Below are 27,500 nucleotides of genomic sequence, written 5' to 3'. Positions count from 1 at the left end.
ATACTGTTGTCGTGTCTTTGGCTATGCCGGATCAAGTGATATGACATGCTATTCTATAAGATAATTTCTACGTAATTAATATCACCTGATTGAGCTAAACATGTAAATGTAATTAACTAGAGAGTCGGACACCACAAAATAATATTTATAGAGCTGTTATCTTCCGAATAAACTCTTAAAGACCTAGTAATATTTTTATATCAATAGTAGTCAATATCAATCGTCATCTTAATTCAGTCTCATCTGAAAGTTGTAAATTCTTGGTTATCTGCATGAACCCTGGCTAACAATTTGAATCAGCAATACAACATTGGGTTTAATTATTTATTTACTAAATACCTAACTAATCACACAGAATTACACATACACATAATTAAATCATAAATTGATTACACATTACGTCATAAAGGAAAACTTCCCTAGCGGGCGGAACAGATATGACAGCTTGTTACACAAAAGAAAAGGGCTGGGTTTGAGTGAAAGAGCGGGAAGACTGAGGGACACAGGGAGAAGCTGTGTTATCGTAAATACAGTATCTGATGCATTCTAAATTACCGCCCATTTAGAAAAGGAAAATGCAATAAATATTTACTCTGAGCTGCACTTCGGTAGGTTGGTGGTAGATGGAAGGCCGTGTTGCCAAACCGAGTCCTTTGAAGAATGTCTCTGGTTGTCAATTGGATACGTTGTAGTAACGTTGTTGGGTGATAGATGGGATACTCTGTCTGTTCCTTCCTAACCCTCGTTGCATCTGCTGTTGCTAACTCAACGGCTAGGAGGTATCACTTCTGTAGTGAATAAGAGTTCAAAGTTCATACCATTCGCAACCAAAGCTCACGCTGATGTTAGCTTCATTCTGTAGTTATTATCTGAACCATTCTGACATTGGACCGTCGTCCTACATCCTCGGAACAGGAAGTTATATTGTCGTCAAGGGCTTATATAGGAAGGGAGAGGAGGGCGTGTTTGAAAAGTTTTATAGCCCATGTCCCTTCACAGGGGCGTGCCACTGATTGAGCAGCCCTATCTTATGAAAACCCACATTTCACATTTTAGAAGCTAAAATCACATTTCATCCTATCCCGAATAATTTCATATTCAAACATTTAAATTGAACAACAATTCCATGTGAATCCGATAACTCTGATGTGTAGACTTTCCACTGTAGAGTTTATGTCATCTTATCATTGATGAGAATGTCTCAGATGACAACCGAACTTACATCATATTCATTAAGTACCACCGCACATGTTCAATTGTTCTAATTACCAGAATATAGTTCACTTCCCCCCACCTACTGATGTTCCCAGAATCTCTATGTTAACCAAGGGTTTTGCAAATGTAACCTCAGTAGGGTAGAGAGAGGAAAAGGGGGGGAAGAGGTATTCATGACTGTCATAAATCCTACCCCCCAGGCCAATGTCATGACTATGTACATTTCTCAAATGGCACGTTTTGTCTGTGTTCTTTCTTGTTTTATTTCTTTCCTTCTTTCATTTCTTTCTTTCTTTGCTTCTTTCTTTGCTTCTTTCTTTCATTCATTAATTAATTAATTATTTCTTTCATTATTTCCTTCTTTCTTTCTTTCCTTCTTTCTTTCATTCTTTCCTTCTCTCTTTTGCTCTTTCTTTCCTTTTTCCTTCCTTATTTAGTTACAATGGGGCAAAAAAAGTATTTAGTCAGCCACCAATTGTGCAAATTCTCCCACTTAAAAAGATGAGAGAGGCCTGTAATTTTCATCATTGGTACACTTCAACTATGACAGACAAAATGAGAAAGAAAATCCAGAAAATCACATTGTAGGATTTTTTATGAATTTATTTGCAAATTATGGTGGAAAATAAGTATTTGGTCACCTACAAACAAGCAAGATTTCTGGCTCTCACAGACCTGTAACTTCTTCTTTAAGAGGCTCCTCTGTCCTCCACTCGTTACCTGTATTAATGGCACCTGTTTGAACTTGTTATCAGTATAAAAGACACCTTTCCACAACCTCAAACGGTCACACTCCAAACTCCACTATGGCCAAGACCAAAGAGCTGTCAAAGGACACCAGAAACAAAATTGTAGACCTGCACCAGGCTGGGAAGACTGAATCTGCAATAGGTAAGCAGCTTGGTTTGAAGAAATCAACTGTGGGAGCAATTATTAGGAAATGGAAGACATACAAAACCACTGATAATCTCCCTCAATCTGGGGCTCCACACAAGATCTCACCCCGTGGGGTCAAAATGATCACAAGAACGGTGAGCAAAAATCCCAGAACCACATGGGGGGACCTAGTGAATGACCTGCAGAGAGCTGGGACCAAAGTAACAAAGCCTACCATCAGTAACACACTACGCCACCAGGGACTCAAATCCTGCAGTGCCAGACGTGTCCCCCTGCTTAAGCCAGTACATGTCCAGACCCATCTGAAGTTTGCTAGAGAGCATTTGGATAATCCAGAAGAAGATTGGGAGAATGTCATATGGTCAGAATTATTTATACTTTTACTTCTGATACTTAAGTTTATTTAAAACCCAGTACTTTTAGACTGTTACTCAAGTAGTATTTTACTGGGTGGTTTTAAGTTTTAAGATATCTTTACTTTTATTGAAGTATGACAATTGAGTACTTTTTCCACCAATTGTTTTATTTTGACCTTATCCCAAACCTTACCTTAAACCTTAACTTTGGAGCAACTTCGAAACTTTGGAGAAAGTTTGGAGAAACGGAACAATACTGAGCAGGAGGAGTCCACCCAGGGTGTCAAAAACACTTCAGTGAGACTTAGAGAGCTTGCTGGCGAGTGTGTATGTATTTGCGTTCGTCTATGTGTGTGTGTGTGTGTGTGTGTGTGTGTGTGTGTGTGTGTGTGTGTGTGTGTGTGTGTGTGTGTGTGTGTGTGTGTGTGTGTGTGTGTGTGTGTGAAACAGAGAAAGTAGGTTAGAAATGTGCTCTCAGATGAAAGAGAAGACTTAATCCGTTTTCCTCCATATGTCTTTCCCACCTCTTTTAGCTATCTCTTTCTCTCTCCCTCTCTCGGTCTCCAGTGGTGTACATCTGAGTGAGTGAGTGAGTCAAAGGCAAAGGAGGAGAACCCTGCAGTGTTATTGCCACTCATCTTTTTCTCCCTTAAATCACTGAACAAAAATATAAAAGCAAAAATGTCAAAGATGTTAGTTAGAGTTCACATAAGGAAATCCGTCAATTGAAATACATTCATTAGGGCCTAATCTATGGATTTCACATGACTGGGAATCAGTGGCGATTTTAGCACGTAAATCTTTGTGGGACAAAAGAATATACGCTTCCGGTCAAAAGTTTTAGAACATCTACTCATTCAAGGGTTTTTCTTTATTTTTTACTATTTTCTACATTGTAGTGAATAGTGAAAACATCAACATTATGAAATAACACATTTGGAATCATGTAGTAACCAAATAAAGTGTTAAACAAATCTAAATATATTTTATATTTGAGATTCTTCAAATAGCCTCTTTCAACTGAGAGCACATTTCCAACCTAATTTCTCTGTTTGTCTTGATGACAGCTTTGCACATGCGTGGCATTCTCTCAACCAGCTTCACCTGGAATGCTTTTCCAACAGTCTTGAAGGAGTTCCCACATATGCTTAGCACTTGTTGGCTTTTTTTCCTTCACTCTGCAGTCTGCCTCACCCCAAACCATTTCAATTAGGTTGAGGTTGGGTGATTGTGGAGGCCAGGTCATCTGATGCAGCAATCCACCACTGTCCTTCTTGGTAAAATAGTCCTTACACAGCCTGGAGGTGTGTTGGGTCATTGTCCTGTTGAAAAACAAAGGATAGTTCCTCTAAGCTCAAACCAGATGGGATGCCGTATCGCTGCAGAATGCTGTGTTAGCCATGCTGGTTAAGTGTGCCTTGCATTCTAAATAAATCACAGACAGTGTCACCAGCAAAGTACCCCCACACCATAACACCTCCTCCTCCATGCTTTACAGTGGGAACTACACATACGGAGATCATCCGTTCACCCCCACCACGTCTCACATACAGTGGCTTGTGAAAGTGTTCACCCCCTTGGCATTTTTCCTATTTTGTGGCCTTACATCCTGGAATTAAAATGTATTTTGGGGGGGTTTGTATCATTTGATTTACACAACATGCCTACCACTTTGAAGATGCAATATATTTTTTCTTGTGAAACAAACAAGAAATAAGACAAAAAACTGAAAACTTGAGCGTGCATAACTATTCACCCCCCAAATCAATACTTGTAGAGCCACCTTTTGCAGAAATTACAGCTACATGTCTCTTGTGGTATGTCTCTATAGGCCTGGGATTTTCTGGCTGGGGTGTTCACATCTAGCCACTGCTCCAGCTCCTTCAAGTTGGATGGGTTCCGCTGGTGTACAGCAATCTTTAAGTCATATGACAGATTCTCAATTGGATTGAGGTCTGGGATTTGACTAGGCGATTCCAAGAATCCACTCGATTATTGCTTTAGCAGTATGCTTAGGGTATTTGTCCTGCTGGAAGGTGAACCTCTGTCCTAGTCACAAATCTCTGGAAGACTGAAAGAGGTTTCCCTCAAGAATTTCCCTGTATTTAGCGCCATCCATCATTCTGACCAGTTTCCCAATCCTTGCAAGTGAAAAACATACCCACAGCATGATTCTGCCACCACCACGCTTCACTGTGGGAATGGTGTTCTCTGGGTGATTAGAGGTCTTGGGTTTGCGCCAGACATAGTGTTTTACTTGATGGCCAAAAAGCTACATTTTAGTCTCATCTGTCCAAGAACACCTTCTTCCATATGTTTGGGGAGTCTCCCACATGCCTTTTGGTGAACACCAAATGTGTTTGCTTATTTTTTCTTTAAGCAATGCCTTTTTTTCTGGCCACTCTTCCGTAAAGCCCAGCTTTCTGAACTTGTGTATATATACTGAGATCATGTGACAGATTATGTGACCCTTAGATTGCACACAGGTGGAGTCATTTTTTTCACTTCACCAATTTGGACTATTTTGTGCATGTCCATTACATGAAATCCAAATAAAAATCTATTTAAATTACAGGTTGTAATGCAACAAAATAGGAAAATTGCCAAGGTGTCACGCCCTGACCGTAGAGAGTTTTTTATGTCTCTATTTTGGTTTGGTCAGGGTGTGATTTGGGTGGGCATTCTATGTTCCTTTTTCTATGTTTTGTATTTCTTTGTTTTGGCCGGGTATGGTTCTCAATCAGGGACAGCTGACTATCGTTGTCTATGATTGGGAACCATACTTAGGTAGCTTTTTCCCACCTATGTTTTGTGGGTAGTTGTTTTCTGTTTGGTGTTTTCTGCACCTGACAGGACGTTTTCGTTTCTGCACTTTGTTATTTTGTTCAGTTTTCAATTCAATAAAAGTCATGAACATTTACAACGCTATGCTTTGGTCCGATTTTTCCTCTTCCGACGACGACACACGTTACACAAGGGGGGTGAATACTTTCTCAAGCCACTGTAGACACGGCGGTTGGATCCAAAAATGTCCAATTTGGACTCCAGACCAAAGGACAAATTTCCACTGGTCTAATATCCACTGCTCATAGTTCTTGGCCCAAGCAAGTCTCTTCTTCTCCTTGGTGTCATTTAGTAGTGATTTCTTTGCAGCAATTTGACCATGAAAGCCTGATTCACACAGCCTCCTTTAAACATTTGATGTTGAGATGTGTCTGTTACTTGAACTCTGTGAAGCATTTATTTGGGCTGCAATTTCTGAGGCTGGTAACTCTAATGAGCTTTTTTTCTGCAGCAGAGGTAACTCTGGGTCTTGCTTTCCTTGATGGTTGATGGTTTTTGTGACGGCACTTTTAAAGTTCTTGAAATGTTCCATATTGACTGACCTTAAAGTCTTAAAGTAATGATGGACTGTTGTTTCTCTTTGCTTATTTGAGCTGTTCCTGCCATAATATGGACTTGGTCTTTTACCAAATACCCCCTCCCCTACCACCACCACCACCTTGTCACAACTTAACTGATTGGCTCTAATGCATTAAGGAGGAAAGAAATTCCACAAATGAACTTTTAAGGAGGCACACCTATTATTTGAAACGCATTCCAGGTGACCAGCTCATAAAGCTGATTGAGAGAATGAGAGAATGCCAGGAGAATGCCAGGAGAATGCCAGGAGAATGCCAGGAGCAAAGCTGTCATCAAGGCAAAGGGTGGCTATTTGAAGACTCTCAAATATCAAACACATTTTTATTAGTTTTTTTATTTGTTTTTTGGTTGGTTACTACATGATTCCATATGTGTTATTTCATTGTTGTGATGTCTTCACTACTATTCTACATTGTAGAAAATAGTACAAATAAAGAAAAACCCTTGAGGTGTTTTGACCGGTAGTGTATGTTTGGATGAATGTTAGCAAAGCCACTACACAACCCAACACAACACGAAACAATACATTAATTGCACTATAATGGTGACAAACGGTGCCCACAAACTGTTAGGGCCTATATAAAGTTTTCCCAACAGCAGAGATTTCTTTTCAGCACCATGGAGTGAATTCTTACCACTGCTACACCTGGCTCTCAGCGGAGCCTTGTCTGGCAGTGAAACAGTTCATTCAGCCTCATTTTCTGCCTTTAAAAAAATATATTGCTGATATGACTGACTTGCTTAAACAAATGTGGTTTCTACTGACAATTGAGATGTACAAACTATGGTATAAGGGAACGATGATCAGATAAGAGGCAATCCATCATTTCCATTAAGACATTAATGAGCGAGCTAGGACGCACATAGTAAATATAACTATTTGTTCAGCACCTTTGAAATGTACAGAATTCAGAACATGGGACGTTCTTACAGTTTTCTCCTACAGAACCGTAGGAATAGTAAAGGGGGCATATATGCAGACAATGCCCTGTAGGACACTTTGCCACTGCTGGGAATACAGATATGCATCTGTTGGTCACAGATACCTTACAATAAAAGTAGGGGTGTGGATCAGAAAACCAGTTAGTATCTGGTGTGACCATACTTTTTGTCATGCAGCGTAACACATCTCCTTCCCATAGAGTTGATCAGGCTGTTAATTGTGGCCTGTGGAATATTGTCCCACTCCTCTTCAATGGCTGTGCGCAAAGTTGCAGGATATTGGCGGGAACTGGAACAAGCTGTTGTACACGTTCATCCAGAGAGTCCCAAACATGCTTAATGGTTGACATGTCTGGTGAGTATGCAGGTCATGGAAGAACTAAGACATTTTTAGCTTCTAGGAATTGTGTACAGATTCTTCTGACATAGGGCTGTGCCTTATCATGCTGAAACATGAGGTAATGGCAGCGAATGGATGGCATGACAATGAGCCTCAGGATCTCATCATGGTATCTCTTTGCATTCATGTTGCCATTGATAAAATGCAATTGTGTACCTTGTCTGTAGCATATTCCTGCCCATAACCTAGCCCCACCGCTACCATGGGGCACTCTGTTCACAACGTTGACATCAAAAACCGCTCGCCCACATGACACCAAGCCACTGCAATCTGCCCGGTACAGTTGTAACCAGGATTCATCTGTCAAGAGCACATTTCTCCAGTGTGCTAATAGCCATCGAAGGTGAGCGTTTCCCCACTGAAGTCGGTTATGACACCGAATTGCAGTCAGGTCAAGACCTTGGTGAGGACGACGAGCACTCAAGTGAGCTTCCCTGAGACGGTTTCTGACAGTTTGTGCCAAAATTCTTCGGTTATGCAAACTTATTGTTTCATTGGCTGTCCAGGTGGTTGGTCGAGGGGAGAGGGGAGATCAGTGACAAAGTCAATGCACAGATGAGACCAGGGACGCTGAGGCACGGGGAGTAGTTTCCCTGCTGGAGCGTTCCAGGGGTTGGGCACATATGGAACAGGAGTTGACATATCGAGCGACGTCCTGCACCAAGGTGGGCCACCAGGACTTTCCAGAGATGGACTGAATGGTGCGGGTAATACATGGATGTTTAGCGACAACAGCTGTATACGCCCAGGTCAATAGCCAATCCCTTATGCCTGTGGGAATGTAGGTGTGCTCAGGAGGACAGGTGGCAGGTGCGGTTTCCCTCTCCAGGGCTTTGTGAATGTCCACATCTACATCCCAGAGCACAGGGGCTACGACTCGAGAGGGTCCTCTGTCCTTCTTGGCCATCAAGATGAATTCTGCCGATGCAGGGGAGGTGGATGTGCGAATGAAACCCTGCTGGAGAGCCTCCTGGATGTACCCCTCCATAGCCTTGGTTTCGGCCACAGACAGAGGGTTAGATGCGGCCGCGCAGAGGCACAGAACTTGCAAGCAAGTCGGTGGCACAGTCCCAGGGACGATGAGGAGTGAGACAGGTGATGCAGGTCTTGGAAAAAAACCTCCCGAAGATTTTGGTATACCTCCGGGATGTTGGGCTGAAGGACAACCACAAGACTCTCAACCAATGTGGAACCACAGGGAAAGGGTAAGCAGGTCTTCCGGCATTTGGGTGCCCAATCTGAGATTTTCATCCTCGGCCATGAGATCATGGGGTTATGATGATCGTATGTACGGGTACGGTGATGATGAGGAAGGAAAGGCTCTTCCTCTCCTCTCTTCCAGAAGGCCGTGGCCCACTCTAATGCCCGTCCGGTCAGCAGAGAAATAACTGTTGCAACCTTGTACCTCTCTGGGTTGGGGGCTCCCCTCTGATAAGTGAAAAAGAGGGATCACTGGAGTAGGAAGCCACAGGATTTCGATGGGGTCCCGTCATATTTGAACGAACAATCGGGCAACGCTAAAGACACTCATCCATAGTAGAGAGAATTAAGTAGACAGTGCGCGTCAAACGTCTGATTAATGACCCTATGTCCGGATGACGTGTACATGCTCAAATATGGGCATCCGGTCGGGACATCCTGGCAGAAAGGTGTCATGTGGTTATGCCCGTATAAGTGCATCCTGTTCCTGTTGTCAGGTGTTAAAGTGTATGTTAATTTATGTCTATATTGCAACTATTTCTTTGAAGTTGTCATGATTGATGTGTAGGGACCTGGTTGAACTGGGGGGGGGGGGTGTTTGAACAATTCAAGGAGGATGGCCTCACACCCCCTATTGTATTGCCCTTAGGGTTGTTGTCTATGAAGAAGGAATGTCCGGGGGGGGATTGTGTTGGCAGCAGACGCAATATAAATAAGGCACAGAACAACACGTGGCCCCAGAACACTAAACAAGATTTTAAAAAGAAAACACAGAACATTAAACAGAAAATTATGTCTCCTAGGCCAATTCTCGGGGTGCTATGCATCTCTTGTCACGAACCCAATGATAAAAGCATCGAGGACATTTTGTAATATGCCCCTGAATGTTTCAAATCAAATCATATTTATTTATATAGCCTTTCGTACATCAGCTGATATCTCAAAGTGCTGTACAGAAACCCAGCCTAAAACCCCAAACAGCAAGCAATGCAGGTGTAGAAGCACGGTGGCTAGGAAAAACTCCCTAGAAAGGCCAAAACCTAGGAAGAAACCTAGAGAGGAACCAGGCTATGTGGGGTGGCCAGTCCTCTTCTGGCTGTGCCGGGTGGAGATTGTAACAGAACATGGCCAAGATGTTCAAATGTTCATAAATGACCAGCATGGTCAAATAATAATAATCACAGGCAGAACAGTTGAAACTGGAGCAGCAGCACGGCCAGGTGACTGGGGACAGCAAGGAGTCATCATGTCAGGTAGTCCTTTTCAAGAAGTTTTGGATACGAGTGATAGACATATGTCTTACACATTCCAACATGAGGATTCAACTGTGAAGATTTTCACAGACAGTGGTCCCAAACCCCTTTATCATACAAAACCCGGGAGTTTTTCTCCTGCGCTGCATATGAGAGAATGGCTTAAAATAAGGCTTGCGCTCTGTCAAATTGAACAGGCCCTGAGTGGTGCAATCCTGCCAGGCTATGCATTGGAAGAGTTTGTGTGCGGGTGCAGTGATTTGAAAGCCATAAGGATCTCTTCAATGGCGTATAGCCCCGACTCCAAAGTAACAATTTTAGCATGTGAACAATTTGATAGTACAAATGCGACGAAGTCTGTCAGTCAATATGTATTTTCAAAAGCCTGCAATGATGTAAACTTTTTTACGCCCATGTTTAGCTTTCAATGGATTGATTATACTATATTCGTAACCCTGATGAATAAGCTAGACAGTCTTTTCCAAAATCGTGAACAATTACATCGCTAGCCGCTTCTATCCTTCTATCAAAACGTAAAAATCTCATAATTCAAATTCCTAGTATTTTACACCATTTTAAAGATACAATTCTTGTTAATCCAGCCACAGTGTCTGATTTCAAAAAGGCTTTACAGCGAAAGCAGCACAAACTATTATGTTAGGTCCCACCAAGTCACAGAAAACCCCACAATTTGTCCAGCCAAAGAGAGGAGTCACAAAAAGCAGAAATATAGATAAAATTAATCACTAACCTTTGATGATCTTCATCAGATGACACTCATAGGACTTCATGTTACACAATACATGTATGTTTTGTTTGATAAAGTGCATATTTATATCCAAAAATCTCATTTTACATTGGCGTGTTATGTTCAGTAGTTCCAAAACATGCTGTGATTTTCCAGAGAGCCACATCAATTTACAGAAATACTCATACTAAACTGATAAAAGATACAACTATTATACATGGAACTTTACCACACATGCCTTTCAAATTTGTATTTATCTTAACCCCAAGGACGTGGGTGGCTAAAAAGTCAAACAACCCAGGCAGAATATATCTTGTCTAGACAACCTCCTATGGTTTAAAACATATGTTATTTCTAATCAGCATATATATTAACGGCCCCCCCCACCAAGGTCTATACATTTATACCAAGCTGCTACCCCTGAGGTTGTAGGAAATCAAAAGGAAATACCGGCAGACAGAAATGTCGAGACACCCTCCTGTGGTTTTTAGGTCTCTAAACATTCTGGGGTACTATATGAAAATTTTTGCATACAGGATTCTCCCCGGAAAAAAACAGCACCCCCGCTCTGTAAGCTCATTACAGAATATCTCTCCTTAGAGACACGACCGCGGAGCGAGGCTAGTGAAACAGATACTATCCATTCTGTACGAACGGCAAAAGCGCAACTCCATACACAAGGCCAACAGCCCTGAAGAGTTAGCAACCCAGAACAGCTAAAAGATCATCTGTGAATCTGTCCTAATGGAGCTTTCTGAAGGTGAGTTAGTGAAAATAATATATTAGATTTGGAGGCGTTAGGTATTTTCTGGGAATTGTTTGGATATTACAACTTGATATTATTGTAATATTAAACCGGTGTGATATGGCTTTTTTAAACCGGGGACAACGATTTTTTAGGTAATATGTCAAATGCACGTATTCTTATAAGTTAAAATGTATCTATTTCGAATAAATATATGTTAACTTCTTGCATCGAGCAATCCCGTATCCGGGAGCGTAATCATAGCCTCAAGCTCATTACCATAACGCAACGTTAACTATTCATGAAAATCGCAAATGAAATGAAATAATTATATTGGCTCACAAGCTTAGCCTTTTGTTAACAACACTGTCATCTCAGATTTTCAAAATATGCTTTTCAACCATAGCTACACAAGCATTTGTGTAAGAGTATTGATAGCTAGCATAGCATGAAGCCTAGCATTCAGCAGGCAACATTTTCACAAAAACAAGAAAAGCATTCAAATAAAATAATTTACCTTTGAAGAACTTCGGATGTTTTCAATGAGGAGACTCTCAGTTTGATAGCAAATGTTTTTCCAAAAATATTATTTGTGTAGGAGAAATCGCTCCGTATTGTTCATCACGTTTGGCTAAGAAAAGAAAACGAAAATTCTGTAATTACAACGTCAAACTTTTTTCAAAATTAACTCCATAATATCGACAGAAACATGGCAAACGTTGTTTAGAATCAATCCTCAAGGGGTTTTTCACATATCTATTCGATGATAAATCATTCGTGGCAGTTTGGTTTCTCCTCTGAACCAAATGGAAAAATGCACGCAGCTGGAGATTACGCAATAATTTCGACGGAGGACACCAAGCGGGCACCTGGTAAATGTAGTCTCTTATGGTCAATCTTCCAATGATATGCCTACAAATACGTCACAATGCTGCAGACACCTTGGGGAAATGACAGAAAGTGTAGGCTCATTCCTGGCGCATTCACAGCCATATAAGGAGACATTGGAACACAGCGCCTTCAAAATCTGGGACATTTCCTGTTTGAAATGTCATCTTGGTTTTGCCTGTAGCATCAGTTCTGTGGCACTCACAGATAATATCTTTGCAGTTTTAGAAACGTCAGAGTGTTTTCTTTCCAAAGCTGTCAATTATACGCATAGTCGAGCATCTTTTCGTGACAAAATATCTTGTTTAAAACGGGAACGGTTTTTTATCCAAAAATTAAAAGAGCGCCCCCTATATCGAAGAAGTTAATATTATCTAACGTTTGTAGGATATCAATCCTTTACCCAGTTGCTCCAGGGAATTAATGGTTTGGAACAGCCTTCGTTAGACGGGGATTCAGTGGAGCAAAACGCATGCAGCCAGTCGCCATCACACTATTTGCGACGTAAGTCCAAATAATAAAATACATAAGAATATTTATTCATTAAAAACAAAACGTGTGCACCCTATATTAAAAGCTATTTTTTTGTTTACAGCTGACAGACCACAAAGAAGGATCACGGCTGCATTATGTACTCTGAACGACTACGGCGGAGACGATGAAATAAATGCTATTCTCCCGTTCTGTATGAACGTTTTTTCAAACACACCAAGAACCGAGGCTATAACCGACCGGGGAACCTCCACCCACTCGCTCCATATTCCAGACCCAAACAAGCAACGCACAACTCAGGCGCAAGTGCAGTGTTACTGGGCCAGAAACTTACTGCTTCAAGAAACGGTGCTACATGGACACGGTATGAAGCCATTATATATATATGTTATTAGTTATACATATTTTATTATTATTTATACATTTTTATGATTGAATATGTTAAAACAATGACAAATAATGTTTTTTCAGACTCCAACGAGACATGCCCGGCAGAATCTGGAATGCCTGGTGAAAAAAGTCTAGAGCCCACGGTATCCGCGATTCGTCAAAAAAGCTGAGGTAATTTAATTCTATATTGTTAATATGTAGTATTATACCTGAAATGTATTTGACATTTTTATCTAATATATTTTATGTTTAATAACCTATTTTGTATGTATATTATTCTTTCAGACTCCTCCCCGGCGTATAACGGCACAGAAGACCATTCACAACGAGAACACACAGAGGATTTTGACATACACAATAAAACAGCGAAGCCGGATGATTTCAACATTTTAAATGACATTTCAGAGGTAGACAACTTGATGCTATGTGAAGCGGCCAACCTTCTTGATTCATCCAATTCTTTTGTAGAAACACCCGAACCTGAAATACAACAAGTTAGGTTTCTCACTGCCTTGTCCAGGGCTCTAAAATCACGAAAGGTTTTGCTACACAAACTAATGGTGTCTTTACTCGAGCGGCAATACAGTCAGGATCTATCCTTCTGGCATAGGACAATGCCACGTTTGTTAAACAACATCCGATTTAAAAAAATCTGATAAAAAACGCAAATACAGGCGCTAAAAACCTATATGTAACATGGCTCCTTCCAGAATACCACAAGAACACACATCATTAATTACCCAAATGGATGAGCCGACAGACATAATGGAGACAGTTGAAACCCTGTTATCCCAGATTCCCGCCGAACTCCAAGCTTTAATTAAACAGATGAATGAGGCTGGAGTAACAGACATAATTACGATAGATGAAACCCTATTATCCCAGATTCCCGCCGAACTCATAGAATTAATTAATTATATGAATGAGTCCGGGACCACCGATGAAAACATGTTATCCCAGATCCCTGACGCACTCATATCGTTGATTAACCAGATGAATGAGAGCAGAAGATCTTCTACACAGGAACCCCCACAGACCTCGCCATTAACTCCCATGTCCGAAGAGTCTGAAATGCAACAATGTTTTTGAGGAATTGGAAAATTGTCTAATAATTCAAGAGGGAGATGGTCTCGATAGAAGTGTCCGGGTTGTGTACCGAAATAAATTCAGCCATACAGAGATTCAACAGTTTTTCAATTTCACATGGCTGACTCAGAATGTTGACTATGCGTTTTATGTGATGATATTCGATACTCTGAACAAACTGTTAGACAGGGCAAGAGATTATGGCAAACCTCGTGATGTCTTACAGTTGGACATTTGTGGAGATAGCATGCAAAACACTTCTTATTTTACCCAATTGCGAAGCAGATCTTGAAAAATGTATAGCCCTGCTAGAACAACTTTTTCAGTCAAATTTATCCGTCATAGCCGATAGGACCCTCGAGCTTGTAGTGCAAATAATATGTCAACCCCTGGGTGGTGGGGGGCAGAGAAGGAAACTAGGTAGCCTAATCAGAAATCATAAGCAATAAAAGGGCAAACCTCATAAACGTTCACAATCCTGGTAATAAGCTATGCTTTGCAATAGGCCTAGCACATTTACTCAAGCCTGGATGTACGGATCTAGCGGCGTTACACAAGGCTAGAGAGCTCCAAACGGCCGTGGGTCTCGGTATACAGGTTGCGGTGGCATTCTCTGACGTAGTAAAATTTGACACCTTTCTGAACATCAAGATTGTGGGTTTGTACCACAGTAGAGCTAATGCAGCTCTCTTGAAATTCCAAAACAACCCCCAACCTCATCCTCAGAATCTGTACTCTTATGTGCAAAACAACCATTATTATGCTATTACCAACATCACAGCATTTTTAGGCGCACCATATGTGTGTCTATCCTGTCATACCGGCTACACCCAAAAGGGGGGGCACTCGTGGCATTATAACTGTTCAGTATGTCTGGATGAAAATTGTCCGATGCAGCCTTTAAACCTGACACCCTGTGCGGATTGTCACCGCACATGTCGTTCGGCCTACTGTTACGAAAAACACAACATTTAAACAAGGCTTGTAAATCTGTAAGCAGTTGTTACATTAACAAGAAATATCCAAAATGCTAGTGCAATTACAACCTTAAAATAGACAGCCCTAAACCTCATGTGTGTGGAATCATACATTGCCCAATCTGTAAAGGGCCTTTGAAGAGCAGAAACGCTGAAGTGGTTCAAGAAGTGCCACACGAGTGTTATATTCAGCCCTTGGCTGAAGATGAACATTCAGAGAAATGTGTGTTCTATGATTTTGAGACTAATCAGCAATCAGGGGTTCATTTGCCTATTTTTGTATCTCCCATGACTTTCAAGGGTGATAAGTGGTCGGCAGAGGGACCCAATTGTGCACTGATCTTTCAAAAACACTTTAGAAAACCCCAGTACAGAAACTTCACGTTTATAGCGCACAATTCTAGGGCCTATGACTCTTACCTTCTTTTGAACCCCTTGATACAGCAAGGCGTTGCACCCAGTGTCATAGCTCAAGGTAGAAAAATCTTGTGTTTTGTAGACCCCGCCTTCAACCAGAGATACATTGACAGTTTAAGCTTCTTACCCATGAGATTGGCTCAAATGCCAGAGGCATTGGGTTGTGAGAACTCTGTGAAAGGCTGGTTTCCCCATTTCTTCATATCTGAGCAGAATCTACATTATATTGGATCTTATCCCAGGCCCGAAATGTACGGGTGTGATCAGATGTCTCCCAAAGAGCGAGAGAGATTCCTGACATGGTAAGACACAGTATGTCACAGCATTTTTGATTTCCACAAAGAGATGGAGTCATACTGTGACAACGTTGTAGTTATACTTCATGAAGGATGCCTCAGATTCAGAGAAGAGGTAATCAAAGATGCAAGCATTGAGCCCAGGAGTTGTACAATTATTGCATCGGCATGCATGAAAACCTGTCATACACACTTTCTACATTCAGCATCTATAGCAAACCCCTCGCCTGACAACTACCGCCGCCAATTCAAGTCATACTCTAGTTTGTCCATTCAATGGTTGAAGTACTTGGCCCAGGATAAAGACATTTTTATTCAACATGCTTTGAATAGGGGTGAGAAGGTGTTTGGGCCTTATCATGTAGATGGATACACACAGATTGATGGTGTTGAGACCGTGTTTGAGTACAACGGTTTCTGCCACGGTTGTAAATCTTGCTTTGTGCCCCAGGCCATGTGTGTCCTATCCCAAAATACTTTGTGGAAATGTACCAAGAGTTTCAAGACAAATTGAAATCTTTACAGGGTACTTACCAGTTAAAAGTGAATGTGATGTAGGAGCATGAATGGATCGCAACCTGAAATTATTCACCGCGACTTTGACTTACCCCTTTGACTTAACCCAAAACTATTTCGGTCTGATCAAAGCAACTGTCTACCATCCTAGGGATTTGTTTATACCAGTGTTGCCTTACAAGGGACCTCACGGAAAACTTTTCTTTCCCCTTTGCGCACATGCAGTGAACAACAACCAGGAAAAGCCTTGTGATCACTCAGATCAAGAAAGAGCCCTAACAGTTTTATGGGCCACAGTTGAATTCTCTAAGGCTCTAGAGATGGGGTATGTGTGGCCAAAAGTGTGGAACTTTTCCAGGAAATCAGACACTCTTTTTAAAGAGTACATCAAGACCTTCTTGAGATGCAAGCAAATGGCTTCAGGCTATCCTGCATCGGTCACAGATCAAGAGAGCAAAGACAAGCACATTCAAGACTATCATGACAGAGAAGGCATACTTCTTGACCCTGACAGAATAGAGGTCAACAAAACCAAAAGAAATGTGTCGAAATTGTACTTAAACTCTCTTTGGGGGAAGCTTTCGCAGAGTTGCAATATGCTAACAACGTCGATCATTAAAGACCCAGAATAATTTTTGGAATTCGTTTTATCGGACCAATACGATATTTCACATTTTTTATTCTTGAGTCAAGACATTGCCCTGGTGCAATGGAGACGTAACAAGAAGAAGGTTCTACCCCTGGGTAATGTAAATGCGTTTCTTGCAGCATTTACCACGGCCTATGGCCGACTTGAACTGTACGCCCTCATGGAGCATCTTCTGAGGCGGTTTCTCTACCACGACACAGACTCTGTGGTCTATGTAAGCAAACAGGGTGTTTGGAACCCCCCACTTAGCAACTATCTGGGTGGTTTAACGAGTGAACTCGAAGATGGTGACCATATCACTGAATGGTCCTTCTGTGGTCCCGAAAGCTATGCTTTTAGGACTAATGACAATCATGTGGTGTTGAAAGCCAATGGTGTGACTCAAAACTATGAAAATGCCCCACATGTAAACTTGGAATCAATCACACTCTTTGTCGAGGGGTTCATAAACGACCAGAATAGTGACTTGGAGATTTTGAGCTCCTACAAAAAAATTTGTTAGGGATAAAAATGGCTTCCATCTGAGGAAAGCCCCACTTACTAAAAGATTCAGGGTAGTCTATGACAAGAGACTGCTTTTACCTGACGGGACCACATTGTCCCTTTAGCTACTGACTTATGCTACAAGCCGCAGTGTGTCTTAAAGCTTAAGATATAATGGCTGCTGTAGAAGGTTTTGACCCCAGTTTGCAACTACCATTTTCGGCCTTAATCGCAGGCCCATCCAATAGTGGTAAAACTTGTATTGTAAAAAGTATTTTAGAGAATTCTGAACATGTGTTATCTCAAAAGCCTGACAATACTGTGTGGTGTTATTCGTGTTATCAACCTGTGTATGATGAACTGTTGAAGAAATAAAAGTTTGTTGAAGGAATAACTTCTCCCTCCTCATAAAAACAATCTGCTGGTTTTGGACGATATGCTATTTGCAGGTAGCGAACATCCTGAAATAGCACAAGCTTCTTTTTTTTGTATGAGCGCCATTTTCTTATTTAATCTTGGATTTAAAAGCAAATACTCCAGAACACCTGAGGTGCCGAACCGGCCTGTTCCCGTGGGAGTGGCCGGCTGCGTACATTCCTAAAAAGTAACCGCTATGTCTCTGCGTTTAAAAAGAAACCTGCCCCTCTTGAGAAGCCTAGTTGGGGCTACAGCTAAAGAACGGAAGGCCATCTTGGGTCACTGTTCTTCAGATCTCATATTATCCCTATGTGAGATTGCTTTGAATCTTCTCAAAGGACGCATTCCACTCACCCTGTCCCAATTTTAAAAAGTAAAGAGACAAAAGACTGCGATCAAACTCTTTGCCAATAAACGAGCCAGTCTTCAAAGAGAAGACATAGCATAAAACAGTCTGGGGGTTTTCTTCTGCCTTTGCTAACTATAGCTGTGCCCTTCATCACCAGCCTTATTTCTGCCAGACATGGGGGTTGAACACAGAGTTGGATGGCCAATAAAATGTACTTGGTGCCTCAACAAGAGTTGGATAGACTTAAAAACCAAATGCAGGGTCCTGAAAATATCAGACAAACAGCAGAAAATGATTTGGATATGGCCATAGGATTGAACCCCTATGATAAGGTCCAAAAATACACAAACCTCTTGCAAAGGTATTTGGCATTGGTAAAACAAGGTGAGAGAAAGACCAACCATTTAACGCTGTTGGTACTCAACTATAAACTGAGCTGGTACTCTGGTACTCAAGCTGGTACTCAACTATAAGCTTCGTCAACAGATTCAAGCTTTAAAACAAAATCCTTCAATGAGCTACAGCACCCCTAAAGATGTCCCAACAACCCCGACCCCCTATGAAAGGACTGATGACAACTCATTTACCCCCCTGAACGTGTCCGGACCTTTTCCTAATCCCAATCTCTCAGGGTGGTTAGACTTTTGAATGACTATGATTAAATACAATACATTTTACTTGAAAAATTAAGCAATTTAACATTTGTGGCATTCTTGAAACATTTGACGTGAGCATACGCCTTGATTACACGGTCTTAAAGGACACATATTTGAACACTTTTTATATTTTCTAACAAAACAAGCTACAACGTTATCAAAATCTTCTTAAATCATCATTATAAAGAGACATAACATCTTCAAACGAAACTCCCCGGGCTCTTTGGCATAGGTGGAATACACAGTGTTGACCACATGTAGTGGAAAGGTTATCTTGCACTTGTTTGATGCTGTAGTATATCTTTGATCCGTTTTTGGTCAAAAATTCTTTACTAGATTTGGGGAAATGGTATATGCTGAAATGAAGAACCGGAGGCTTTATGGGCAGTCCTTTTATTTTTGAACCAGTCTTTTGGGTATCAGGGCGTGGTTAACACAGCCACGTACTTAGTTTTCTTTGGGGGCTGACCCTTCTGAGGATGATCCTTCTTGGGGTTCCTTTGAATCATAATCCTCAGGATTCGTATATATTATGCACTTCCTTAGCCGAACAATGCTCTGCCGCTGTTGGCTCTGTACAAAAAGAGCGTCCAACAACTCTAACATTTTCAATTCCATTAGATCCCACCTTTTAAAAAGAATAAGCATGCACAACCTAAAATCCCCAGTCAGGCCACCATCACAAATGTTTTGGTTGCGGGTTTCCTCATTGCTGATATAGAACTCCACGCATCCACATTGAAGTCCATTCTTTATTTGTATTTTCACCCTGTGAAATACTCTTCCTGAGGAGTCAGGGGTACCTTCCCAACGGGTCTCGTAGCCCGTGAACAAGCTATACCCCTTTGTGATAACTCTCAGTTCAGGACACACAACCTTGCGAAAAACCGGCCAGTCTTCAAGCCCGTAGTCCACTCCTAAAGTCTGGTCTGTATATTATTCTCCTTCGGCTACTGTATAGAGTTTCAAACTGATACCCCCATTGCTGTCCATTAGACATTATCACTTGATCTATCAGCGCAGTTGCGGGCGGTATCTGGGTTCTATACACACTTAGAAACCGCTTTGTTGGCACATCGTATATTGTTGCTTTATACTTGGCCCTTTCTCTTTCAGCCGCAGTCTTGCTTCCGTTGTTACAGTCATCACTGCTTTGCCACTCATCACAAAATCCATGTTTATTTTTTAAATCTTGTATAGTGTTCTGGGGCTGCATGTGTTGTTCTGGGTCTTATTTATAATGCATCTGCCGCCAACACAATCCCTCCCCGGACATTCCTGCTTCATAGACAACAACCCTAAGGGCAATAACATAGGGGGGTGTGGGGCCATCCTCTTTAAGATGTTCAAACATACCCCCCCCCCCAGTTCAACCACATCAATCATCATGACAACTTCAAAGGAATAGATGCAATATAGACATAAATTAACACACACTCTAACACCTGACAACAGGAACAGGATGCAGTTATATGGGCATAACCACGTGACACCTTCCCGCCAGGATGTCCTGACCGGATGTCCATATTTGGACATGTACGCGTCATCCGTTTGACGTGCGCCGCCTACTTTATTCTCTCTCATAGTCGTTCCCAAATGAGCCAGCTGGGAGATGTCTTGATTAACTGCTGCTGTTTCCGTTTGTTGAGGAAGTATTCTGTAACGTAGACGCAGGGAGCCAGAAATCAGGTGCAGTTAGTGAATTTAATAACAATGAACATGGAACGATTCAAAACAAGAGAAGCGTCTGACATGGAAACAGAAACAATACTACTTGCTGATTGATAACAAAAGATTGGTAAACAAAGGGAGTACTGAAGTCCAGGTGTGACTGATGATGAGAACCAGGTGTGCGTAATGATGGTTGCCATGTGTGTGTAAAGATGGGTTGCCAGGACCAGTGGTTAGTAGACCGGTGACGTCGAGCACCGGAGTGGGAGTGGACATGACACCACACCTGTCAGGTGGATTTATTATCTTGGCATAGGTGAAATGGTCGCTGTCAGGGATGTACAGTAAACAAATGTGTGCACAACATTAATCACAAATGATGCTTTTTGTGCGTATGGAACATTTCTGCGATCTTTTATTTCAGCTCATGAAACATGGGACCAACACTTTACATGTTTTTTCTCTTTTTTAAATATGCACTTTTTGAAAGTGTATCTTTGTCTGTTTCCCTCTGCGTCTTTGTGTGTATAATTAGAGGCATTTTCGCACTCATATGAACAAAGAATGGGAGAAATGATAGGAGAGAGGGAGATGAGAGAAATAAACATGCTTCATTAGAAGTCTATTGTTGGGGTAGGGTGTGGCTACGCACACATACACATACAGACACAGACATCACACTGTCTGTCTGTGCACAGATACAAATAGGTCACATGTAAATGAGTCTCACCAGATGAGAGAGAGATTTGAGTAAAACCAGTCCTAGTGTCAGTAACAGTGGCGGCCCGTACATTAGGGCGATAGGGACAGCATTTATAAAAAATATATATATACACTACCGTTCAAAAGTTGGGGTCACTTAGAAATGTCCTTGTTTTCCATGAAATCATCCATGAAATGAGTTGCAACGTGAATAGGAAATATAGTCAAGACGTTGACAAGGTTATAAAGAGTGATTTTTGATTTAAATAATAATTGTGTCCTTCAAACATTGCTTTCATCAAAGAATCCTCCATTTGCTGCAATTACAGCCTTGCAGACCTTTTGGCATTCTAGTTGTCAATTTGTTGAGGTTATCTGAAGATGCTTCCTGAAGCATAATGGACTTCTGTACACCTATGTAGATATTCCATTAAAAATCTGCCGTTTCCAGCTACAATAATCATTTACAACATTAACATTATTTGAATGGACAAAAATTTCCTTTTCTTTCAAAAACAAGGACATTTCTGTATAAATGTTACTGTTTCAAAAATATATTGTAAAAAAAAAAAAAAAAAAAAGCTGTTACAAGCTTGACTCTGCCAGCATTAGAAGCTCCACGGGCGCATAGGCCGTGAGCATTGTTTTGCCAGCTATTTGCCGTGAGGGGGAACTGCACCAATGAAATCACTACATTTTTACAGCATAAAGTTAATGGACCGTCATGGGCTGCTCAAATGTCCGTCCATACAGTCAGAACTTTTGGGTCTGTTCTAGTCTCTTTCCCAAGGATTACTTCAGAATGTGAGACTAGAGCTGCTCTATCAGGTACAGATTGCGCAAAAGCAAAAAGCAAATGGCAATTAACTTGTAAATGAATAATCATAACAGTCATGGGAGCCTGGGACCTGATAAACCGGACATCTACATCCAACGAGTGTCAAAGGACAGATGAATACACTAGGTAGAACTAGGACAAAAAAGCTCTGGCTGGCCAATTTTATTGTTTCCCCATGGTGTTCATCATGTTCTACTGTAGCTGACACGGCGACATGTTGTGTGGACTAAAACAGCATAAAACCAGGTGTCTCACAAAGCATGATCAAATTAATTAACCAGCTAAAAAAAAAATCTGAAATATTGAGAAATAGTTTACCCCAATTTTGGGGTAAAATTACCAGTTATCTACTTTTGATAAGCACCTATCTAGCTATATCTAGCTGGTAGCTTGCTAGCTAGTTAGCTCCCATGGTAATTTCAAGTCTATCTCAACTATATAATATCTGACTAATTTGGAAACATTAAGTTATTTCAAAATGAAAGTTAACTGGTTAGCGCATCATGCTTTGTGACATTATCCCCAGTTAGATAATGTGTTTTCACTTATGGCGTCTGCATGCTTGTTGAGTTCTCCCTGGTGCACTGTTCGTTCATGAGCTGGCAGCTCGTTCTAAATAGTCAAATCTAATCCAGGGATGGGTAACTTTGACGGGGTTGGAGGCCACAAAAAATCTGAACTCATGAGGGGCTGCAGTAGTTCACGGGTCTGCGTACCCACATCCACCCCATTTTTTTATAAAAAATGTTCAGTCATTTAGCAGACGCTGTTATCCAGAGCGACTTACAGTTAGTGCATTCTAAGATAGCTAGGTGAGACAACCACATGTCACAGTCATAGTAACTACATTTTCCCACAATAAAGTAGCTATCAGCAAAGTCAGAGCTAGTAAGGGGGGGGGGGGGGGGTCAAATACGAGTGTCAGTTCACGAAAGGCATAATTATTATTTTTACCCAGGCATGCATTCAGAGATGGCTCTAACCTCTTGGGGGCCCTAAGTGAAACTTTGTTGCAAAACAGTGGCAGAATGTGCAGCAGTGGCCATTAAATTTTTTATATGAACAACATGTGTAGTTTGAAAACTTGGCATCATATTTCTGTCATGCTGCTTTGTTGACAACTCCACAGCGCCACAGGTAACTTCCACGAAGCTGTGAACGATCTGAGAGACAAGGCAAGAAGGGCATTCTATGCCATCAAAAGGAACATAAATTTCAACATACCAATTAGGATCTGGCTAAGAATACTTGAATCAGTCATAGAGCCCATTGCCCTTTACGGTTGTGAGGACTGGGGTCCGCTCACCATCCAAGACTTCACAAAATGGGACAAACACCAAATTGAGACTCTGCATACAGAATTCTGCAAAAATATCCTCTGTGTACAACGTAGAACACCAAATAATGCATGCAGAGCAGAATTAGGCCGATACCCACTAATTATCCAAATCCAGAAAGGAGCTGTTAAATTCTACAGCCATCTAAAAGGAAGCGATTCCCAAACCTTCCATAACAAAGCCATCACCTACAGACAGATGAACCTGGAGAAGAGTCCCCTAAGCAGGCTGGTCCTGGGGCTCTGTTCACAAATACAAACACACCCCACAGAGCCCCAGGACAGCAGCACAATTAGACCCAACCAAATCATGAGAAAACAAAAAGATATTTACTTGACACATTGGAAAGAATTAACAAAAAAACTGAGCAAACTAGAATGCTATTTGGCCCTAAACAGAGAGTACACAGTGGCAGAATACCTGTCCACTGTGACTGACCCAAACTTAAGGAAAGCTTTGACTATGTACAGACTCAGTGAGCATAGCCTTGCTATTGAGAAAGGCAGACCTGGCTCTCAAGAGAAGACAGGCTATGTGCACACTGCCCACAAAATGAGGTGGAAACTGAGCTGCACTTCCTAACCTCCTGTCCAACGTATGACCATATTAGAGATACATATTTCCCTCAGATTACACAGATCCACAAAGAATTTGAAAACAAATCCAATTTTGATAAACTCCCATATCTACTGGGTGAAGTTCCACAGTGTGCCATCACAGCAGCAAGATTTGTGACCTGTTGCCACAAGAAAAGGGCAACCAGTGAAGAACAAACACCATTGTAAATACAACCCATATTTATGCTTATTTATTTTCCCTTATGTACTTTAACTATTTGTACATTGTTAGAACACTGTATATGTATATATATAATATGACATTTGTAGTGTCTTTATTGTTTTGAAACTTCTGTATGTGTAATGTTTACTGTTCATTTTTATTGTTTATTTCACTTTTGTATAATATCTACCTCACTTGCTTTGGCAATGTTAACACATGTTTCCCATGCCAATAAATCCCCTTGAATTGAATTGAATTGAAAGAGGGAGATTAAGAGAGAAGGGGACAGAGAGGTAGAGGGATGAGAGAGAGAAGGGGACAGAGATAGAGGGATGAGAGAGAGAAGGGGACTGAGATAGAGGGAGGTTGATATCTGGTTCATTGAGAGGTTAACTCTAACACGATCGCAGCAGGAGACGACACAGGGGAAGATGAGAATAGGAATGAAGGGATGGTGAGGGGGGTGTGTGTGTGTGAGGAGATGGACTGAGATAACCCATTTCACCTCCTTAAAAGTAGTGAGAGAAATATTGAGAGAACCATTTTCAACTTGTAGACAAAAGATATAAAGATGAAAAAAACAGAGGAACAGTGACAGAGACTGAGAGGTTGCCCATTTACCCACTAGATGTGTCCTTGGTTGTTTGGCAACAAAACCGGAGAGTGCAATGAGGAACTATGAGGAAAAACAGATGGGTTTGACTTAGATTGATGACAACATAAAAACGATATTTTGTCCCCAATGTTTATTGAAAACATAAATACATTTGCATAATGAGCACTTGTTATCTCTCAAATACATCGTTACAGTTGGTTAGCTAGCTAGCGAATTGTTGCCATATTAGCATTTACCTGAAATCAGTCAAAACACCTCAAGGCAAGGGCCTCCCGAGTGGCACAGCGGTCTAAGGCACTGCATCGCAGTGTTGCGGCGTCATTACAGCCTGGGGTTAGATCCCAGGTGCTGTCACAACAGGCCTTGACCAGGAGTCCCATAGGGCGGTGCACAATTGGCCCAACGTCGTCCGGGATAGGGGAAGGTTTGGCTGGTTATGACAGCACCTGGGATTGAACCCCAGGCTGTAGTGATGCAGTGCATTAGACCACTCGGGAGGCCCTTATCTTGAGGTGTTTTAGACTGATTTCAGGTCACTTGGCTGATTGCGCTCTAGCGACTACTTATGGCGACCCAGCCCCCATGCAGGCTGACTTTGGTCATCAGTTGAACGGTGTTACCTCCGACACATTGGTGCAGCTGGCTTCCAGATTAAGCGAGCGGGTTTTAAGAAGTGAGGTTTGATGTTTCGGGAAGGACGTATAACTCGACCTTCGCCTCTCTCGAGCCAGTATGGGAGTTGCAGCGATGAGATCGCAAAAATCACGAAGTTGGGGAGAAAAAAGGGGTTAAAATTACAACAACAACTAAAAATATATAAACAAGACATCAAGAACAAGATGAAACTAGTTGAAACGAGTCACTTACGATTCTCCACGTGGCAGTTTCTTGTCATTGTCACAGTAACTCACTGACTTCTGCCCCATTGAAGCATGCAAATTGGTTTCGTGACATTGTTAGCTAACCCTTCCACAGAGAGGAAACACAGACAAAGACAGAAAAATAAAATGCAAAAATAAGAGAGAAAGGAGAGAGAGAAAAGAGCCCTGGAAGGTAGAGGTGTTCCAAACTCGCAGATCCTTTATGTGACGTTAACACACACTGACACAGCGCCAGACACATGCACCCACACAGACATACAAACATACACACAACACCAAAGACATATTTCTATCACTGCACTCAATTTGACACATGCGCGAAAGATAAGGAGTGTTGTGAAAAGAAAGAGAAATAGAGAAAGGGAGAGAAAAAGAGAAAGAAGAGTGAGAGAGAGAGAGGGAGGAGGAAAACTGTGCCAACAGATCCTCATCATCCCTCTCCTCCACTCCATTCCCCTCTTCTCTCCTCTCCATAAGACAGTTCAGCAGAGGTGGACAGGAATACATTCTATACTTTTCTTAATATGTTCTTTCCCTCGTTTCCTCTCTCTCTCTCTCTCTCTCTCTCTCTCTCTCTCTCTCTCAATCTCTCTCTCTCTCTCTCTCTCAATCTCTCTCTCTCTCTCTCTCTCTCTCTCTCTCTCAATCTCTCTCTCTCTCTCTCTCTCTCTCGCTCTCTCTCTCTCTCTCTCTCTCTCTCAATCTCTCTCAATCTCTCTCTCTTTCTCCTCCCCTCGATCCCTCACACTTTTATTTTAAAGATAATAAAACAATACCACACTAATGTCTGCAAATACTACAGTATAATACAGTAATATCTGCAAAAACACTATAGTAAATACTACAGTATACTACAGTCAACAAAAACACTACCGTTCTTTAACTGTAGTGATACGACATTATTTATACTAAAGTAAACTAAAGTATTTTCTTATGTGGGACCCCACATATCCAGAGGTGAACAGCATAACTGCTATACTTTGTATGACATGTTTTCCTCCTTCCTCCTTCTTCCTCCCCCCCTCTCTCTCCTCTCTCCCCTCCCCTCCATTCCTCTCTCCTCTCCTCCCTTCAGGGAAGTGCAGAGACAGAGGTGGACAGGAATAAGTGCTGTACTTTGTGTAATATGTTCTTCACGTCGGCCATCGTGGCCCTGTCTCACTACCAGGGAAAGACACATGCTAAGAGAGTACGACTGGTACTGGGAGAAACACCCAGCATACCTACTGCTACCAACAGCCCTACCACCACAGGTAACACAGATACACATATACGTTTGCACACTGACTCACACATGCGTGCACCCCACACCACCCCCCTCTCCCCAAACGCAAACATTCATACAGACTGATTGAACTGTTTATCTGTTTGCATACAGTATATGTGTGGATTTATATTTTAGTGACCTCCTCCCTGTAACACACACATTCACCCAGTTTATTTTTCATTTGTGGTAAAACAACAACTCTCATATATCACTCAACAAGTTGTGGGCGTGTGTGTGTTTGTGTGTTTGTTTGTAGAAGTCAGTGTGTGTGTGTGTGTGTGGGTGTGGGTGTGGGTGTGTGTGTGCATACGCGTTTGTGTGTGTTTGTGTGTCCATTTGTATGCGTACGAAACACAATCCATTCCATTTAACACACATCAGACCAAGGTCATAACCGACACAGCCAACAGATTTAATGGAACTGACCCATTTGTCTACCTATGTGCCAGAACAACAGAGTGCCTTAGGGTACAATGTGCTATTGTACACTGTTCTTTGGATACTTTAGGTTTGTCCTTGCCATTCACATATGCCTGCAAGTGTTTACTGTTAAGTTTAGACATTAATTCAAAGGTTAGGGTTTACGTTTTAGAGACTTAAAACAAAAATATAA

At 41.6% G+C, this 27,500-nt stretch overlaps 1 protein-coding gene across 1 annotated transcript in view; it reads left to right on the top strand.

Annotated features, from left to right (window-relative positions):
* LOC109898896 (zinc finger matrin-type protein 4) overlaps positions 1–27,500 on the top strand; it is a 160,861-nt gene that overhangs the window by 54,460 nt on the left and 78,901 nt on the right. The window contains exon 4 of the mRNA XM_031835476.1: positions 26,696–26,873. Within this exon, the coding sequence (XP_031691336.1) occupies positions 26,696–26,873 (178 nt within the window). The remainder of the gene's footprint in view (positions 1–26,695; positions 26,874–27,500) is intronic.

The sequence above is a fragment of the Oncorhynchus kisutch genome, linkage group LG11 (assembly GCF_002021735.2).
Source record: "Oncorhynchus kisutch isolate 150728-3 linkage group LG11, Okis_V2, whole genome shotgun sequence".
Taxonomy (NCBI): Eukaryota; Metazoa; Chordata; class Actinopteri; order Salmoniformes; family Salmonidae; genus Oncorhynchus; species Oncorhynchus kisutch.
The sequence above is the reverse complement of the archived record's forward strand: the minus strand, read 5'-3'. Positions and strand labels throughout refer to the sequence as shown.